The 16,012-nt window shown below is 42.6% G+C and overlaps 1 protein-coding gene across 3 annotated transcripts in view; it reads left to right on the top strand.

Moving 5' to 3' along the window:
* The window catches only part of MYH9 (myosin heavy chain 9), a 96,784-nt gene that overhangs the window by 21,746 nt on the left and 59,026 nt on the right, over positions 1–16,012 (top strand). For all 3 annotated transcript variants that reach the window (XM_037880711.2, XM_043542696.1, XM_043542697.1), the window contains one exon: positions 4,303–4,459. In XM_037880711.2, the coding sequence (XP_037736639.1) occupies positions 4,303–4,459 (157 nt within the window). The remainder of the gene's footprint in view (positions 1–4,302; positions 4,460–16,012) is intronic.

Here is a 16,012-nt window from a genome sequence, read left to right as displayed (position 1 = left end):
TTTAACACTGGGAACCGCACTCCTGGCGATAAAGCTATTAAATTTTAAAATTAAATTTTAAACCCCTCATTTGGTTTGTTTTTTTTTTTTAATCGCTGCGGTCGCGCTGTAACATGGGCAGTGTAGATATATCCTAAGATGTTTGTTCAGGGAGTGGCAGACCTTTCAGGAACTTGGAAACAGCAAATCAGTGTCACAGACTGAAGAGATTTGTTTCTACAAATGATTGGTTTTAGATGAGTTTGCTGATGGTTGTGATTATCTGCTTTCATTCTCTGAACTGAGCTTGACTTTAACCCTTCCTGTACTAAGCATGTTCTCTGGCTCATCTTGGTAACTCACTGCTCACCTTAAGTGTGTGTCCTGGGTCCAGAGCAGAATGTAAATCCAGAACCTTACAAGTATTCCAGTCCAGCAACCACATCAGCAGAGGCTAGACCCTGGGAAAAACTTTTTTCCTTCCTAAACTGTTCTTGTCTCCTGAGTCAAACATGCTTACACTATCTCTGCAAGGCTGACAGGAGTAGATTAACTGCTAAAAAGTAAACCTGATTCTAGTCTGCCCTGTGCATCAACCAGAACACCAGTGAGGTTTAAGTCCAGAACTATAATATTGGGCAGTGATGTCTGAAGCAAAGCAGAGCTGCAGTGGAGACAACTTGTTAGGTGTCACCTTTGTGCATTAGCCTTTAATCTCTGGAAACTTGGGTTCAGTTCCTAGACTGGGGCACAAATGAAAATTTAAATTGACATTCCCAAAGAGACTAAGATGACTTTTGAACTCCTTGGTAAGGCTGGCAGACTCAGAGTGGAGTAGCAAAGTGAGTGAGATCACTGTGTTGGGGCTGCAGATTAGGAGGAGTGTGCATTGGTAGAGCTGTGTAATAAGTATCTCTTCCATGAACCTCAAATACTTAAAAGGATAAAATTAACTATTGCCTTAGAGAATTACTGCTCTGCAAAAGACTGCCCTTAGGTGTGTGTCTCTCCTCCCCCCTCCCCAAAATCCCAGTTGGTAGTGGTGATGGAAGGAGGAGACGACAAGCTTCTCCTTGCTGCATGGCTTCGTTGGTCTGATAGCATTAATGTTCTTTTTGTTGCTAACTGCTGCTCTTCCTGTGCTGCAGACTGCTTCCATCCAGCTTCAGACCTCCAGGCTATTCTTGCTTGGAATATGGGCAGTCCTACTTCACCAGCTTACGCTCCTCCCTAGGAAGCTGTACTAATACAGGCACAAGCAGACTCTAAATCCATAGCTGAATCTTTCAGCATTACTTTTTTTTTTTCTTTACCCCTTTCCGCAACAAAACAAAACAAAAAACTATTAAATCGCTGCCTCCCTAACTTATTAGTACCTCTTCCGAACAGTCTGGAAAGTTTGTCTCCAGAAGTATGTTGTTTCCTTACTGGGGGAGACTAACAGGCATATTCTCTTCTAATCTATTTCTGTTTACAATAGCCATATAGTGGCTATAAGCAACAATGGATGTTCACAAGAAAAGCAGCAGCATAGTTTACAATATAACATCTCTTTGAACTCCAGCAAAACAACTGTGCAAGTTCCAGTTAGACTATAACTTGTCCCTTAACAGCATGGTTGCTTGCTGCATCAGCCACACCTGGTATTAGGGGAGAAGAAAAGGTGTGCTGGGGGGCATTCTGTGGGCAGGTGTGGTGGAACGGAGCTTCACTGCATCTGATCCACCATTCGTGTAAGGTATGCAATAATGGGGCCTATTTTATCTTCCACTTGCATCTGGGAGCCATGCCAGCTCTCTAGAGTCTCATGTCCAAACACTATATTGGACATCGCAGAGAATCAGCACCAATGTCTGCTGGTATTACTGTGGCAGAGCAACCCACTTAGCTAAGTTAGGTTCACTGAATTTTAGTGAGCTATCTAAGCATGGAAATGATTGCCCATTTGTCAGTTTTCTCTTGGTCTCACTTATATACCTCTTAACATTGAGCTACTAACCCATCAGGTAGCTAAATTTATCTAACTCCTTTGGTAGGATCCCATCTTGGAGAGATGCTTCAATAATATTGGGGTCTTCTCTTTTGGAAACTATTCTTTAAATAGCGTGCAAGTTGTCTAGTGTCCTCCAGTGCAAGACTAATTCTGAAACCACCTCCATACACACAGGAAAACTTGGTTGGCATACTTTCCTTGGGTGCGGGGCAGGGTGTCTAATTGGTGCACAGACTTCCATTATAGCCATGTGAAAATGGATGTGGATGCCCACTGATGGGGTGTGGGATTAAAATCGCATGCCTGAACACCTTTGTCCTGAGTCTGACACACAAGTAGGGCTAATTATTAAAAATGAAAGCAACATCCAGTAAATCAGGGTTATGACCATAAACTGTGTAACCGATGCTGTCTCCACCCTTCTAATTGCCAGTAGTCTAATCTTTACTGTGATCCATCTGAAGAGGCTAAATCTGATCAAATGCCTCTTGTGCTTAGAGTAAAGGACTCTTTACTACACCAAAACAGTTTTCTTTGAGAAAGTGGGGGAAGTGTAAGATGTAGAATGTGCCAGATGCGCCCTATTCTTGTAGCATTTCAAGGATGAGAGTGTGGCCTTATGACGCAAACACATGCCAGTAAAATCTATACGCTCTTTGAGCGACTACAAACCTCAAGAGAAAAGTTTGGATTCTTAAAATAGCTAAGAATACATTCTTCCTTCTGTCAAAAATACTCTTTCCAATTAAAAAGTGCATTCTGAGACATGGGTACTAACAAACCTGTAACACTTTCTCTCTTCCTCTTGTCTTGACACCTGTCTTTCTCAGGTAGGTCTCTTAAAATTGCAGTAAAAGTGTCTGGACATTTGTCTTGCCTCAGAACTCTGCAGGATTAAAGCCAGTTGAAACTAAATTCCAAAATTTGGGTTTGGTGTGATGGATGCTAGTGATGGTGGCAAGTATTTCCTTATTGTTGAAATGGGAGACTCCAAAACAGTTTTACATGTTGATCAATTCCAAGCTATACTGGACTTGTGATTCTCTTGTTTTAAATGCAGCCCCAGACAAGTTTGTGTCTTGTATGCGAATGAACTAAAGTGGCTCCTCAAAATATTTCCTCTCAGAAACCAGTTTTGACTCAACCTCTGAATCAAAGGCTTGTTTTGAATGAAGGGGTCAGGAGGAAGTATCAGCTGTCCACCAAATCCAAAGAATAGTTTACTGGGCACTCCTTCAAGGATTTAGTGTGGAGGGCCTCTCCACCATCTCCTACCCCTTCCCTTTCTCCTATCTAGGGAAGTGTACTGCCTGTCAATTTTTTACAGCAACTTTAATAGGGAGAAACTGCTGAAAGTAAATCCCTGGTGACTCCCATACTGGGAATTCTTCTGGAAATGAGCAACTTTGTAGGATCCTAACCAAGCAGTGGCCATAGATTCTAAAGCCAGAAAGGACCATTGTGATGGGCTAGTCTGACCTCTTGTAAAATACAGGCCATAGAACATCCCCAAAATTCCTAGAACAGATCTTTTAAAAAAAAAAAAAAAAAAAAAAATCTAATCTTGATTTAAAATTGTACATGATGGAGAATTTACCATGAGCCTGGGTAAATTGTTCCAATGGTTAATTACTCAATGTTAAAAATGTATGCCTTCTTTCCAGCTGAACATCAGTTTGATAGCATGACTTCTGTACTTCATGCTTCTTGGCAAAGGATAGCTCTACTTAAGAACTGATGCATATGAACAGGGGGATCATATGCATTTTAATGGGTGTCCTGTGATATATTGCATACCTCCCTGCCCATGGTGCTTAATGCAACGCATTACTACTTGTCCCTACATCAGCTTATGTTCCCTTGTGTAGCTGATCACAGGGGTCTCAGTTATACTCTGGACAACTATAGTAAGCAGGCTTTACAAATATGAGCTAGCGCACAATAAAATGTGCTCCCAAGCCTCTGGGAGAAGTTTTCTACAGTCAAGTGTAGACTTGGTTTAAACTTCAGATCTCTGAAAGCCAGGGAAACTAGTTTTGATGGACCCTGCAGTTAACTGGAATGAGCTAGCCAGTATAGATCAGTTGCTGCCCAACAGCATCCTGATAGCATGGAGTACCTAGTAGGGTAGCTTGAAGGAGGTAATGTGCCATACTGGTAAACTTGGTATTAGCTGTTGCCCAGTTTCCAGTATTGACTTGTGCCTGCCTGTCTCTCTTCACTGCCCCAGTAGAACCTCTCAAAGGGGGACTGCCTCCAAGCAAGAAACCTTAAACAAACAAAGATTTGTCTGACTCTAACTACTATTAACTGATGTCTTTTCTCTGCAGACCTACTCAGGCCTTTTCTGTGTGGTTATAAATCCCTACAAGAACCTGCCCATATATTCCGAGGAGATTGTGGAGATGTATAAAGGCAAAAAGAGGCATGAGATGCCTCCTCACATATACGCAATCACGGACACTGCCTACAGGAGTATGATGCAAGGTGAGTGCTAACTATGGGACAGTGACTTTCTTAGTGAGATATTGAAGTCAAAATGATATTCAAGACCTAGTGGGAGGACTTACTGTAAAAGACAGCAAACCTCTCTGAGGATGTGTTGTGTAGAGGCGTCACTAGGCAGTGTAACTTCCTGTCCCCCTTCTAAGAAGGGACAGGTGTGTGTGTACGCTTATAATAAAACCACTGAAATTCACTGAGGACAAACCTAGAGCTATTTTTGGTGCTGGGAGCAGAGTGTGGTCTGAAACCTTGATGTAGAGTACTGATCAACACTAGTTTTTCGTTGCATGAAAGCTCAATCAAGTGTTTATCCTCCTTGACAGGATAGAACTTATTTGCTAGTACTACACAATGTATTGGCTGGTCATAAATTTAAAAATAAATACATTGACCAGAAAAGTTTCCTGATTATATTTAGCAGAATGCATACATAGTGTCTTCAGATATAAAGAATTTAATGCAAAACCAGGTGTGGTTTATGGGTTCCTGGTAAACTGCCAGTGGATTTCTTGGTGTCACTTGGGGATCCTTTATGTAAAGCTTCTGAAGATCCTGTATGCATCCCACCTCTCAGTAAGGTGATCTCCTTTTAGAGAATCAAAGCCTGCAGTTGGGGGATCTGTAAAATGCCCAGATGTATATAGAGTTAGCGTCTGTCTCTTCCTGTCCTGGTATCTGGATTATGGATGCAGAAGTAGCAAAGCTACAAGAAGTGCCTAAGGCAGATGGTGAACAGTCTGAAATAATGACACTTTGGGACAAGACAGCATGGTAGGGTTGAGACTGAAACTCCCCTATCTCATAAGCAACTGTTCACTATTAAAAATCTGGATTTCTGTCACTTCCCCTAGAGGGGCAGAACTTATATCTCCTTCTGTTTTTGAAGAAAATTCTGTTTGGTCAGTTTCCAGTTATCTGGTCTTATGTATAGGGCCCTCCCAAATTCTCATCCATTTTGATCAATTTCACAATCATAGGATTTTAAAAATTGTAAATTTAATTATTTCAGACATTTAAATATGAAATTTCATGGTTTTGTAACTGTAGGGGTCCTGACCCAGAAGCGAGTTGTGATGGGGTGGGGGGGAAGTCATAAGGGGGGGGGGTGGTTTGCATAAGGTTGGGGCGGGGGGGGGGTTTATTATACCATCCTTACTTCTGCACCGCTGCCGGAGGCGGCGCTTGCCTTCAGAGATGGGCAGCCAAAAAGTGGTGGCTGCTGGCCAGGCACCTAGCTCTGAAGGCAGCGCCGCCTCCAGCAGCAGTGCAGAAGTAAGGATGGTATAATATGGTATCGCCACCCTTACTTCTATGCTGCTGCTGGAGGGGCACTGCCTTCTGAGCTGGGTGCCTGGCCAGCAGTTGCTACTCTCCGGCCATTCACCTCTGTAGGCAGCGCAGGAGTAAGGCTGGCAATACCATGACCCCCCTACAATAACCTTGTGACCCCCATTTGGGTTGGGACCCCCAGTTTGAGAAACTCTGTTCTCCCCTGTGAAATCTGTATAATATATGGTAAAGGTACACAAAAGACCAGATTTCATGGTCCGTGACACGTTTTTCACGGCTGTGAATTTGGTAGGGCCTTACTTGCGTAGCTTGACAGTTAATGACCTCCATTTCTCAGAAACTCTCCAGCATAGTGGAGCTATAACAGTGGGATAGTGGGGGGGGGGAAGGGAACAGGAAGAAACTGCTTCCTTGTGCCCAGATCAGTGACTCAACAAAACCTATAGGTGGAGGGAGGAATGCCAACAAAGGCTGCTGGAGTACAGCCTCACAGGAGATTTGGCATGACAGATAACTCAAGGTGAAGTGGAAAACTGCTTTCTGGAAGAGTGTAGGCAGGTCATAGAGTAGTGGAAGCAGGGTGGCAATGACTTCCAGGAGTTAGGAAGGCAGTGCTTCTTGTTAAAGAGCATGATTCCCTGCTGAGAAATACAAATACCTTTCCTAGCTGTCACTCTAAAATGGCTTTGCTGCATCCAGAGAACACTGCCTGGAACATGTCCTTTAAGGAACCTCATTTCCTCTTTTAAACAAAGGAATTCCTGAACTCTTTGCACAAATAACAGGACAAATATGCCTTCTGTTCACTACATAGTAGCATGACTGCCCATAAACTTATCTCCAGTTCACTTCCTCTATTGCTTCCTTCTCTTCCCTGCCTACTCCTTGTCAGCAACAGTGCCAACAACTGTTTTCTTTAAACAAGCTACTGACTTGTCCTAGCAGAGTTTCCAGTTTGTGGGAAGCACCTCCACTTCTGTGCAACAATGGAGGCAATTCCTTTGATGCTATTGTAACATGATTCTGGAAGACAAGAGGCTTCCTCTGATAACTAACAGCAAAACCACTTGAAGGATGTAGAGCAAGCATCCTGTATGGAATCTCTGCCAGTTACACAAGTTAGTTCTGTGGAGAGCTGCACATTTGTGGCTTAGAAGTGATAGGTGAAGCTCCCTTGCATGTGGTGGTTTGTAACCAAATGGTCACTAGTATTTCTCCTCATCTTTCTTCCTGACTTTGATAGAGTGTTAACTGTCTGAAACCCAGAAATCTCAGACTTGCATTATTGATTCACTGCACAAAGCTAAAGGATGATCGTCTGTCTATTTTCTTAGCGCTGGGAGGGGGGTGTTGAGTTCTGCTTAAGTATTTACCTTGCCTGCTGTAAGGGAAGAGGTAACAGGTGGAGGAAAGAGGGTTACAGTCCTGCCCTGAGGCAAAGAGCTCTCAGCTGTTGCCCCTTTCCCACAATAAATCTAACATGATGAATATGGCAGTCTTGTCCAACTAGCTGATTGCTCCAGGTCCTCTTTATCTAGTCCAGAATAACTGTGGCCTATAACCACCCTCCTCTGTGCACTTGCTGGGCTTGGAAATCATTCCCAACTGATGGGCTAGCTGGCTGTGACCACACTATCTATTTAACAAGGTTTTAGTGGGCTCTGAGTGTGGGTTTCGGTGTCCTGTAAAGTGTATGTATTGGCAGCAAAGTAACTTTAAAGCAACAGTCTCCTTCTTCAAATATCCCAAATGGCAGAAACACTAAATTATAGGGATGACACTGGGGTTTTGCTATTGGGGGTGAGGGTGGAGGGCTGTTGTAAAGTTTCTGGTCCCAGCCAGCCTCCTGGGCAATGGAAAACATTCCTGTTTGGCTTTCTCCCATTTTGATTAGCTTGTGGGGGAGGTTTGATGCAGCAGCCAGTGGTATGGGAGGAATCTGCACTGAACAGAAGATGAAAGAGCCCAGTGCTCTGCAAGGACTGGAGGCATTTAAGATTAATGGTTGTGCCCCTTTCTCCTTTCAGAGCCCAATATGCAGGGAATCCTTCATGGTATGAATGCTTTTAGAGAAAGATAGCAAGCTGTTAACTCTCAAGAGGTAACTGTACTCCATTCAGCTGATAAAGCAGAAATGCCTATGTGTAAATTTGTTTGGATTCTGGATTTTTTTAGTTTCATTGAGTTTATGGTATCTTAATAAGCAGCCTGTTCAGATTTAGGGGTTGGGATAGAAGGATTGCTTTTATTCTGATTTAAACTAATCCAGAAATTGTTTAACCTTTTGTTTTGTGTTCAAGCTGATGCACTACCTTTCAGAACTGGGCATTCTGGCAGGCTGCTGTCGAGGCCCACTTACCAAAGGTGCACCAGTGCCTATATGTTCAATAAGTTTCCCACAAGCAACTTAATCCTAATCCAGGGCACTGCTGTGACCTAGAGGCATTGTGGAAAATTTGCCATATTTAAAGTGGTGCTGTTTTTATCCCCAGTCTGCTCTGTTATGGGGCCTAGAGGGGACCTCAGAATTCTGCTCTTGTGGACAAACTTTGGAAATCCTCCTCTGTAATAGTTACCATATTTGTGTGTGGGAGTGAAATACCCTGGGTGCCTAAGTGCTGTAATTCTCCTGGTGTCTGGCACCTTGAGTACCTAAGGGTTTGAATGCTTTCAGAGGAAGTATCAGAGAGGTAGCTGTGTTAGTCTGGATCTGAAAGAGTGGCAAAGAGTCCTGTGGCACCTTATAGGCTAAACAGACATATTGGAGCATAAGCTTTCATGGGTGAATGCCCACTTCGTCGGATGTATCAGACGAAGTGGGCATTCACCCACGAAAGCTTATGCTCTAATATGTCTGTTTGGCCTATAAGGTGCCATAGGACTCTTTGCTGCTCTTTCAGAGAAAGTGGCTTTATTGCAGTGAAGAGCTGAAGGATAATGGTTTTGTATGGAGAGGTCTTAAGCATGCATAGCATTACTCTAATGCAACAGATGTGCATAAAAGGGAGCGTATGTGTGTGTATAAATTATTTTATCTGCCTTAAATTTCTAAACAATTGAGTGTAGCATCTTCAGTAGATCTATTTGGAAAAGGCATTTCAGAGCTGTTGGAATGGAGTCTGTTCAAGCTAGTTGGGAAGCTTTGTTCACCTGCTCAAGATGCTGGTGAAGAATCTTCTCTGTGAAATACTGATGTTGGGCCAGACTGTCCAGACATGACACCAATGTCTAAAGAACCAAACAAAATGACTGTTGAAATGTCACACTAAACCTTTGCAACAACATTGGGGCTCAACAGGGAGTACAATTAGTCCCTAATGGCTTCTTCAAAACTTCTCCCTAGAAGAGTGTTGCTGCTTTTTGCTCCTAATGCACCTCTCAGGTCTGGCTCTGTCTATTCCCTCCCTGCCAGCTTGTCTCACTTCAGCAGGCAGAACAAGTAGCAGGGAGAGACTGCTATGCATCCGATGAAGTGAGCTGTAGCTCACGAAAGCTCATGCTCAAATAAACTGGTTAGTCTCTAAGGTGCCACAAGTACTCCTTTTCTTTTTACGAATACAGACTAACACGGCTGTTACTCTGAAACCAGGGAGAGACTGTTTCCCACACGTCTCAGCGGTCAATTGTTGGGTTTTTAGCAGTGGATTGGACAAGTCTTAAAAATATGGGGCATATTAAACACTCCTTGATTTCCATAGATTAGCCCCCAGTGATTTTTAAATAGCCAGTTTACTGCTGGTAGTCACTTGGGAGCTAGCCAATCTAAGGGCTAAAGGGACTGGAATATCCAAGGGTACATCTGCACTGCATTAAAAAACCAAACCCACAGCAATGAGTATTAGAGCCTGGGTCAACTGATTCAGGCTTTTGCAATGGGGCTAAAAATAGCAATGTAGATGTTCCTGCTTGGGCTCTGAGAGCCATCCCCTTCCCTGGGTCTCAGAGCCCAAATGGGAACATCTACATTGCTATTTATTTATTTTTATTTTGCCCGGTAGTGTGAACAAGAGTCAGTTGATGTTCACTGTCGTGGACGTGTTTTGCAGTGTAAATGTTCCCTGAAGTACTGAAGCTTCAGATACAAATAATGAAATTTTACCTTAAGGGGAGGAATGCCCCTAGATACTCTAAACTAGAACCTAAAGTTGTCCTAGTGCAGAAGTATATGTAACCTCTTTAGATTCTATAGGGAGTCTTATCAGAGCTGTGCAGAAGCTTCCTTTTAAAGAGGACACTGTTGCAAGTGGCTCACTAAGAGGCAGAGTGGGAGGGAAAAATAGCCTGTCAAACTGGATTGTAGGAGAGCTAAACTGATCGAGTAATGTCACTCTTACATTGCATGTGGCACTTCTAGAGTTTAAGACAAAGAAAATACTGTAGTGGCCGTTCCATGGATTTGAATAAATGGATGATTAATTGAATCACAAGTGTTTAAACTCAATACACCGGACCCTCGCTAGAACGCACGTCTGTATAGCGTGAATTCGCATATAATGCGGTCGCGGCCATGGATCCCAAATTTAATTAGTGTAATTTCAGTTCATTTTAATGCGGTCCCCATGTTAATGCAATACCGCACATGGATCACAAATCCCGTGTTCTAGTGAGGGTCCGGTGTATTAACACCCTTATCCCTCTCCGGGAAGGGAGATGGATGCTCTTCAGAGGCCCTTCCCCAGTTGCCACATTTCATAGGAAATATCAAGTCCCCTTGGTCTGATACTGTAGAGTTTGAGCATGAATTAGACTCCAATGAGAGACTGCTGAATTGGAATTAATTTGCAAACTGGACACCATTAAATTAGGCTAGAATAGAGACAGGGAGTGGATGGGTCATTACACAAAGTAAAACTATTTCCCCATGCTTATTCTCTTCCCCCCCCCCTCCCCGCACTGTTACTCACATCTTCTTATCAACTGTTGGAAATGGGCCATCCTGATTTTCACTACAAAAGGTTTTTTCCTCCTGCTGATAATAGCTCACCTCTCTGATCTCACCTGGTTTCAGAGTAACAGCTGTGTTAGTCTGTATTCGCAAAAAGAAAAGGAGTACTTGTGGCACTTTAGAGATTAACCAATTTATTTGTTTTTATTTATTTTATTTTTTATTTTATTATTTTTATTTATTTATTCGTTATAGTGTGTATGGCAACATCCGTTTTTTCATGTTCTGTGTGTGTGTAATCTTCTTACTTAATTTCCACTGCATGCATCTGATGAAGTGGGTTTTAGCCCACGAAAGCTTATGCTCAAATAAATTTTAGTCTCTGAGGTGCCACAAGTACTCCTCTTCTTTTTACTTAGTTTATAACTCTCAGATGTTTTCATATTTCCTAAATTTTGAGTAAACAGGACACTTCTGGCTTTGCTTAGTTTGACTGGACTGACCCAACCAGCATTTCATCTTCTTGTCAAACTTGTATGTGTGGAACTGTCTGCTCCCCTAAGAGAGCTCTTCCCCTTGTATGTCCCTGGATGCTTAACGCTTGGCGACTGCTATGCAGTAAATATCTGAACTGGTTCTTCACCAGCTACATAGCCGTTCAGTTGCTAGAGGTGGCAGCAGAACTGTGGGTTTTGGGAGACTGAGTGTGGGGTTTTAGTTGTTGTTGTGTGTGGGTTTGGTTTTTTAACAGCATGGAAGGGTCCAGTTAAATTCCCACTAAAATGGAAGGAAAACTACTAGTGATTTCTTTGGCAATTTGTGCATGACTCTACAATAATCCAGAGCAAGAGGCATTGTTAAGTTTTTGGTTGCTTGTCATACAGAATGTTTCTTTTCAGTGGTGTCTACATGTGAATTGGGTGATAAGGTTAATGTAGCTTTTGATTTCCACAGTTTAATGTTTTTTATAGGGGATTGTCTTCTCTCAGATTGCACTCCAGAGTCGTAACCAATTTGGAAGTGTCTTTTTGCTTTGAAACACCATTTCTATTCAAGCAAAGAACATAGAAAATTCTTTACCCATTTGCTTTGTGCTGCTTACTACGCACCTTTTGGTTGGTTCTTATAAACCAAAGCGGAAGTATTTTAGCCAGTTTATGTGGCACTTTAGCCCAGACTGTCAGCCCCTCTGCTAAATATGGTATTGGCACCATGAGCACAGGAGCATGCATACAATTTTTTTTCCTTTCAGAACTCCCCAAACATTTGTGTAACCTAAAATTTCAGGTAGACACCTTTTTATTTTCCCATTTTGCTGTTTCCAGATTCAGGTATGGAATGCTGGAGGAGGGGATCTGGGATCTGGTCCAAGAATGTCTTGGGGAAATAAGCTTAGATGTTTCCATCAATAGATAGAACAACTTGTGTATATTTAACTTTTTCGTACAAATCTTTCAGCTTCAGATAGCATGAAGCTGAGACTTAACTTCAGCTGATTCTTCCCTTGTCCATTCCTAGAAATTCTGTTGCTATCCCTGTCCAGGGTCACCTTCATATTAATTCTGGTTTTGGATCTTGGATTTTGACTGTCTACACTAACATTTTACTTCCAAATTTTTTTCCCAGTTGGAGTGATAAGATAGATTGTCTGCTGGCTTTTTAACCACAGTGCTTCTAACCCTGCTTGCAACATGGCTAGATGGCATGCATGTTCAAATACCACTGGTCGGCTGTGCTACACTCACACCAATGGAGTGGCTGTGGGGAGAAACTGGAAATAAAATGCAAGTGTAGATAAGGCCACTGGGTAGAGCCCTAAAGGATCCTGCTCTGTGTGTGTGGGGGGAGGCTGTAATAAGACTACATGGTAAAATCAGGTGTGTGTGAAGAGGGTGCAGGACTGAAGTGCTTCATGGATCAAACCTTTTCATTTAAGGCTAAATCAGTCTCGTGCTCTCACTTCAGCTCAATCCCCTCATTTGGTCAGCCTGTCAGTTGCTTAAATTGGACTGCATGCACTAGCAGCAGTGTCAGAGGAGCATTTAGTAACGGAAACGAAGAAGACTAGGCATTTTCTCTGGCCTGTCTTCTGCCAGACGTTATGTTCAGTGGTTAGGAGGTGGGCGGTACCATCTAGCAATGGTTAAGCTTTTTGCCTTAATGAGTCAGCTATAGGCTGGGGATTGCAAGCCAAGCCATTGCCTTTCAGATACACTTCCTCTTAGCTGGAAAGATGATGTCACCATTGTGTGAAAGCTATATTACTTCTCCTTTTATGGAGATGTACAGGCTCAAAATCGGAGTTGCTCATGCAGAGGAAGTGGGTGATAAAGGCCTTTTAGGATGTTCTGTAACTAAGATGCTTAGCATAAACTCAATGTTCTGTTCTAGCCTTCTAATTTCTCTTCCTCCACACCCCCCAAATCCTCCAGAACAAAACCACCTGAGCGGAGGTTAACAAATTTATTTGAGCATAAGCTTTCGTGAGCTACAGCTCACTTCATTGGATGAAGCTGAGCTGTAGCTCACGAAAGCTTATGCTCAAATAAATTGGTTAGTCTCTAAGGTGCCACAAGTACTACCCCTTTTCTTTTTGCAAATACAGACTAACATGGCTGCTACTCTGAGAGTTGAGGTTGTAGCTACTTGCCCATTGTACTAGCATATGCAAAAGCAGTCCCAGAACTCATACAGTCCATTTGCTATCTCACAGTACAATGTTTCATTGAGGATTTTTACATACATCTCTTGTAAAAATCAACTTTTGGCTTAATGATATATTTTTGTGCGAATGCTTTTAGATCCTGGAACCAACCTAAATGCACTCTGATATCTGGGGACTACAGAGGTTAAGAATGGTTCTTTTAGAAATGTATGTAATATGCAGTTAGAGTATTACTGTACACCTTGAATTTGAAGACTGTACTTTCTGGATCCTTGAGATTACTTTGTAAGTACTCTGATACTGTGGTAATAAGAACTAAATAAAGCTTAGATAGAAATATTTCTTTGCCAGCTGGTCTAAAGTACAGAATTGTTGCTGCAATTAGACTAATGGTTTACTTATTAAATATGTAATATGTAATTCAGAGGAGTGACTTTGAAAAGAATCTGCTTTTCAGGCAATTACCCTAAAGTAAGCAATTGAAGTCGTTACCCAGTATGAGTAACTTGCATGTGCCACCAGTTTTGGAGATGTGGGAGGTGGGCCTCCAAGAAAATGGATGCTTCTAGTTCTGGCAACTGAAGTTTGACTTTGGCCGTGGTTATGCAAGAAAAATGAGAGGGTTGTATGGAATATGTAACATCCTGGAATTTAGAGTAAGTGCCTCTTAAAGTGGAAAAACTTCTAAGAGCTGCTGCTTTTGTAGCAATTTAACAACTCTTTTTGGCCTTCTGCTAGGGTCCTACTTTCTGTGGCTCAGCACAGCATTTGAGTCTTCTGTCCGTACACAATTAGAAGAATTCCAGCTATCCCAGTGATGGCTGTTTTGCAGTGCTGGGAAGGAATTTCTCCTTAGATTCCAAACTGGAATGTTTCCTTTTATGGTAGTGTCTGCATACTGCTGTGACTTGCCTGCACTCGCAGGTACATTCCTAGTGGCTTAAAGCGGAGGTGACTCACAGCTGCTGCTGGTCATGGGGAAAGCAAATGGGAGGAGGTAACATAGCACTGAAAGGGTTCACCCTTACTGTCTAGGGTTTTTCCTGGCTGGTCACCAACTGGTATGTCTATTTCTATGGTAAGGTGTGAAAAGGAGAAACTCTACTTACCGTCCACCTGTGGAGGATATTAGCTAGACTGCTGCTGTGTCACCACCTCCCTCCCTCGTATGAGATTCTAAGACATTCTTCTAGACCAGCAGTTTTCAAACTTCATTGCACCTCAACCCCTTTCTGACAACAAAAATTACTACATGACCCAGGGGTGGGGGGAGAGTCTGAGCCCCGCTGCCCAGAGCTAAAGCACTCGGGCTTCGGCTTCAGCCCTGGGTCCCAGTGAGTCTAATGCTGGCCTTGGCAACCCCATTAAAATGGGGTCATAACCTACTTTGGGGTCCCAACCCACAGTCTGAGAACAGCTGCTCCAGACAAAGTGTCTGCCAGGGCATTTGATTTATGTAAGTTTGATTCTAGTGTCCATCAACTCTGTTCTATTTGACATCTGGCTTATGTGGCTGTTTGCCACTGTTTTATCACGAAGGATATGGATATTACCTTTTTGTCTCAAACAGGCTTCCTACATGAGCCCCCGAATAAGCTCTTCCAGCAAATGAGCTGCTCATCACTTAATCAAATTTTCAAAAGGCCATAGCTACATATGAATGTGCTGCAAAACCAGCCAGGTGTCTGTCCTACTGAATACAACACCTGGGGCTATGTGCAGATGAGTCATTAGTTATTCCCCGATGCACCCTCCAAGTGCCCAGTCATGCAGAATCCTGGTGTGTACCTTGGTGATCCGTTGACTGCCTGGAGACCTTAATGGGTGTGGCCTTCTGAACTGCTTAGAGGTCTGTCCTTATACCTGTCATTCAGCTGTGGATTTCTTAAAGAACTACATTGAACATACCTTAAGTCTTCAGTGACTGAAGTCTGCCACTTCATTATAGGTTTCAGAATAGCAGCCGTGTTAGTCAGTATTCGCAAAAAGCAAAGGAGTACTTGTGGCACCTTAGCCACTAACAAATTTATTTGAGCATAAGCTTTCGTGTAGCTCACGAAAGCTTATGCTCAAATTTGTTAGTCTCTAAGGTGCCACAAGTACTCCTTTGCTTTTCACTTCATTATAGGTAGTTATACCTGTAGTTAAGGTTGCCAGATGCTTAATTTTAAGACCCTATTTTCTTTTTTGTTATGATTTTGCCAGACTTAAACCATTTAGGCTGAGACTTTCCATGCCCAATGTCTGCCTTGCACTAAATATTTTTGGCAAGTTTCAGTAAAATGGTTCAGTCACTTCTGAGGACAAAATCGGGGAAAATGTTTTTTTGACTAGTTTAAAAAACAAAAACCCCTCTTGCCACAGTTTTAATTAAGAAGTCCTACCATGTCCATGTTTTAAAGCAGGGACCTGAAATTTGCCTGGGGTGAGTGTCCTGATGTCTGATATGCCTTTTGCAGTTGGGTGACTTTTTACAGGAAGGGGCTAGATCCTTGGATATATAAACAGGAGTAGGAAGGTGATTTTTTTGTTTTGTTTTTATTTTTAAACCTCTGTGTATGGCATTGGTGAGACTGGTACTGGAATACAGACCAGAGTGCTGGTGTCAGAATTTTTAAAAGGATATTGAAAAACTGGAGAGGGTGCAGTAAAGAGCTACAAACTATTTGAAGGCTGGAGAAAATGCCTTACAGTG

This window comes from Chelonia mydas, chromosome 1 (assembly GCF_015237465.2).
Source record: "Chelonia mydas isolate rCheMyd1 chromosome 1, rCheMyd1.pri.v2, whole genome shotgun sequence".
Lineage (NCBI taxonomy): Eukaryota > Metazoa > Chordata > Testudines > Cheloniidae > Chelonia > Chelonia mydas.
The sequence above is the reverse complement of the archived record's forward strand: the minus strand, read 5'-3'. Positions and strand labels throughout refer to the sequence as shown.